General features: G+C 42.3%; 1 protein-coding gene across 1 annotated transcript; it reads left to right on the forward strand.

Annotated features, from left to right (window-relative positions):
• Positions 1-945: 945 nt before the first annotated feature.
• On the forward strand, positions 946-1,704 carry LOC114447645 (adenylosuccinate synthetase isozyme 2-like; the record flags this gene model as incomplete). The annotated part of the gene is made up of 3 exons (XM_028424034.1): positions 946-1,119; positions 1,467-1,591; positions 1,695-1,704. Coding segments are annotated over exons 1-3 (228 nt in total), but the record flags the coding sequence as incomplete, so codon positions are not given.
• Positions 1,705-4,325: the final 2,621 nt, after the last annotated feature.

Here is a 4,325-nt window from a genome sequence, read left to right on the forward strand (position 1 = left end):
TTCTGACGTGCTGTGGCATCCAGGCTTGACGTGCACGCTCACAAGCTGAAATCACCTGCCTGTGCATGAGCACAGAGGCCCTGTTTGTCAGCAGTCTGTCAGAATTACAGTAATATCTTCCTGTGGTTGATGTTTTAAAGCATGACATGTTGTATTTAAACTTACAGATAATGACTGATGACTAAAGAGTAGTTTGCCACAGTGACGGGGTGCTGCCGTAGCACTCAACAGATTAAGTTACAGTCAAGGTTCAAAGCTATAATCAAAATACCACGCTTGTAATAACTCAAGGTATCGGAGCATGATGTCCTGCACAGTGATAGCCAAACAACTTCTCTCTCTTATGGACCTGATGAGAAAATGTCACAGTAGCATCAAGACTTGTCTGTCAGCATGTGAGGCATCAGCCTTTACATAAAGAACACTTTAACGTGACAGTTACAACTGTAAGACCTGTTCTTTGATTACACAACTGTCTCTGAACACAACCCATGTTTGCTTTTATCAGTGATTAAAGTATGTTTCTGTCATTTTTCAAATACCTGAGGTAGACCTAGCCACAGTCATCACCTCACAGACATTCTCACAACTGGTTAGAACAGAAAACAGCCAGAAAAGTGCTTAGCTTTTGTTTTTGCTACATAATCAAGCAGCCTCAGGTCAACCCACAGCTTGATAGAGGGGGTTATTATGCAACTGTGAGCTCATATCCAGAGGTGTTTGTCTGATTAGTGTACAGTGATTGAAGGGCGCACAGCAGGTCACAGTTCTCATTCTGGGGACAGGATGGGTGATAAAACAAACATACCTCAGATGTCAGATGAGATGTTTGTCACCTTTACACAAACCCCACTGAGTCAAGAGACTCTCCTTTATACATGTTGTCCTCCAGCTGCATGTTTACTCTCCCACTTTCTGCTCTTATAATGAAAAATATGAAGAGTCTTTCCTCTTATCATTGCAGGAACGTACCCGTTTGTGACATCGTCCAACTGCACAGTGGGTGGTGTATGTACAGGTCTCGGCATGCCGCCCCAGAATGTGGGAGAGGTTTACGGGGTCGTCAAAGCATACACTACCAGAGTGGGCATCGGTGCTTTCCCATCAGAGCAGAGCAACGTAAGAGGACACGCTGATAACATGATATCAAATTTAAATGCTGTTAAGTCATGTAAAGAATGTTTGATTCACGTGAGCGAAAATGTGTTTCTAATCCATGCTTCATATAGTCTCCATGGTCCAAACATGCCTCATGTGACTGAGCAGATTTATGTTCAAACAGCACCATCTAGTGGAGGCTTTGCTGCACTGCCGCTGATAACCACCTAACCATAGCCAGCTATTGATACCTACTGAAATTGAAACTCAGATGCAGAGGCAGAACTTTAATGGCTGAATATTTTAGGTTTCTGTGACTGCAAGTGGAAACAAGGCTCCGTAAACATTTACAAATGTTGTTTTTTCAGGAAATTGGCGAGCTGCTTCAGACTCGGGGAAAGGAAGTTGGTGTGACCACAGGCAGGAAGAGGCGGTGTGGTTGGCTGGATCTGGTGCTCATTAAATATGCACACATGATTAATGGCTTCACTGCGTGAGTTTGATGAGCTTAAATTAAAGCTAATTAAATTAGAGCTAAAATTATATTGTCAACTGTACTGAATATTATAATATCTGGTTGTCCGTTTTCTCTTCAGTTTAGCGCTCACCCAAACTCGACATACTTGACGTGTTGTCAGAGATCAAAGTGGGCGTAGCGTACAAAGTTGACAACCCAAACTATACCTCACTTTCCAGGTAAGTCAGGTGTTATTTTCTCAGTTTTTTTGCTCCTAACGGAGAAACAAAACCTGTAAAAGTTGCATCTGTCAATCGAAGGTTATCCTCTCCTTCCATGGCCTGTGATTATTTACAATGTGATTCACTTCAAGGCTCAAAAATATTCATTTGTTGTTGATTGTGTCTTTGTAACACTAATGGTATCTTTGCTCATCGCTCACTCCAGCCAATCAGGAGGTGTTACAGCGCGTGGAGGTCGAGTATGTGACACTGCCTGGCTGGAACAGCGACACCTCGGCCGCTAGAAGCTTCGAGGAGCTGCCCGAGAACGCCAGGAAATATGTCCACTTCGTTGAGGAGCATGTGGAGTGCCTGGTATGATTACATGCACACTCATTGCTGTACAGACCTCTTGAATATACTTATTGGCATTAAAGACCTAAACTTTGATCAGATATCAGTTTGTACCATTTAGTGAATGGAACCAGATGACAAAAGTAAATTCATACATAAAATCTTATGATTTTATGTATGAACAGAAACCTGTCCATCATCATCAGCTATTGTCTCAAGTGGTCATTTGACAGCGGTGTTCCCTGTCTTTGCTTAATTTCTTAGCTCAACGCAGACTTTTCAGAAAACACTTAAACCTACGAACCTATGTGTTCTCAGTGTTTTTATTCAGTCTATAGGAAAAATGAATGCATGCCTCTGCTTCCTGTTTCCTCAGTCAAATGGATCGGAGTTGGCAAATCACGGGAGTCCATGATCCAGCTATTTTAGAAGAAGGAAGTAGAAACACGAGTAAAGATGATGCACAGCAGCAAACCAACTGTACCCTTCTTCCTTTCCTCTTCTGCACACACACACACACACACACAGCCTACCTACCTGCCTCTCACCTCTGTGACAGAGAGATGATCGTCATGTCTGTCCTCAATGCTTTTATCGTCACCATACTATCAGACTGTCCCATCTTCCAGACCGGATCTGTCTGGATCAGAGTCCCATCAAACTGACCTGTCATCTGGATTTTAAACTTCAGGACAGCAGCTTTACAAAGTCCCCCTTTTATCTGTCTCTGCTGATATGATAACACAGATATGGCAACACCAGCTGCTATCAGGTCTGCGAGGTCACGAGGGAACGGACTCAACACAGATAAAACACACACACACACACACACACACACACACACACTGAGCAGACATGGGATCACTGCCCGGAGGAACTGTCTGCAGATGTTTTGGTTGTCTAGACTCCGTGTATTTTTATTTTGTTCATCTATGCTGTGATTTAAACGCGCTGTGCCAGTCTGGTGTGAATCAGTTTTAACCTCAGCACTTTAGATGCTTTGGACTATACTGTACCTGCTTTATGTTTCATCCTGCCAGGTGTGCAGCACATCCTGACAAGATAAAGGGATCCTTTAATGTTTTAACTGTGTCTTTTTATGTATTTGTCATCAGACTTGTTGTTGCCTTGTTGTTCAACCAAAAGATTACCTTTGTTTAATTCTCCTGTAACAATATCTGTGGATGCTCTCATTCATCCAGGTCATAGTCATTTCCAAGAGCTTAAATCGAGGCAACTGGACTCAAGGATTGTTTTTTAAAGACGTTTCACCACTCCCCAAAGTGAATTCTTGCAACTATTCTGGTTGGGAATGTGAGTTGTGAATAGGTGAGAGCTGATGCCTCACTAGTTGACTAGTTGACGGCCCATTGTTAGAGTTTGAATGGGAGTGAAGTCTGCTAGGAAGACTGACCATTAACCAGCTATAGGGCTCATGTGAGTTCCTGCAAGATTCACCCACAGAGGTCTTGAACACATAAAACTCGGATTCCCAACCAGAATAGTTGCAGAACTGAAGAAGCCACTTGCGGGTGTGGCGAAACGTCTTCAAAAAACAATCCTTGAGTCCAGTTGCCTCGATTTAAGCTCTTGGAAAATCTCCTGTAACTAGTTTTGCTTCCAATGAATGATGGTGTTGGAGAGACGGGTGTTTTTTGAGGTTTGGGTGAGTTTAGTATAAATACGCCTTCCTCAATTTATTTCCATGTTTGTGATCGTTTTGCACTGCAAGACTAACAACTTTACATTGATTAATACTGTACAAAGCAACTGGACAACCTCCTCTTTTTGTCCAGTTTTCTGCCATTGACACATCTATAAACCCAGAAAAAAAACAGTCAAACTGAAACATGAATGTGTTTTTTTTCTAAACAGAAAAAACACTGAAAAAGGTCTGCAGGTGAATATTTTAAAGACTGCTGAAATGGGCCAACAGAACAAACCAATCAGAACCACCTGATTTTCTGACATCACAACTGGAAAAACGGTTAAGAGTCTAATGTTGCATTCATCTAACGTCCATCTGAGAAAACAGTTTAGAAAGAACAGGAACCTCCAGAAAGCCTCTGTGATTGGATGAATCATCTGTCTGTCATCACCTAGTTAACCAGTCAGATTGCTTCTGATTTGCTTCCCTACAGACACACACCTAACTCACACCTGTATTTCTCCTCAGGACATGATGAATGTTTATG

Source organism: Parambassis ranga, chromosome 15, assembly GCF_900634625.1.
Source record: "Parambassis ranga chromosome 15, fParRan2.1, whole genome shotgun sequence".
NCBI classification, from domain to species: Eukaryota; Metazoa; Chordata; class Actinopteri; family Ambassidae; genus Parambassis; species Parambassis ranga.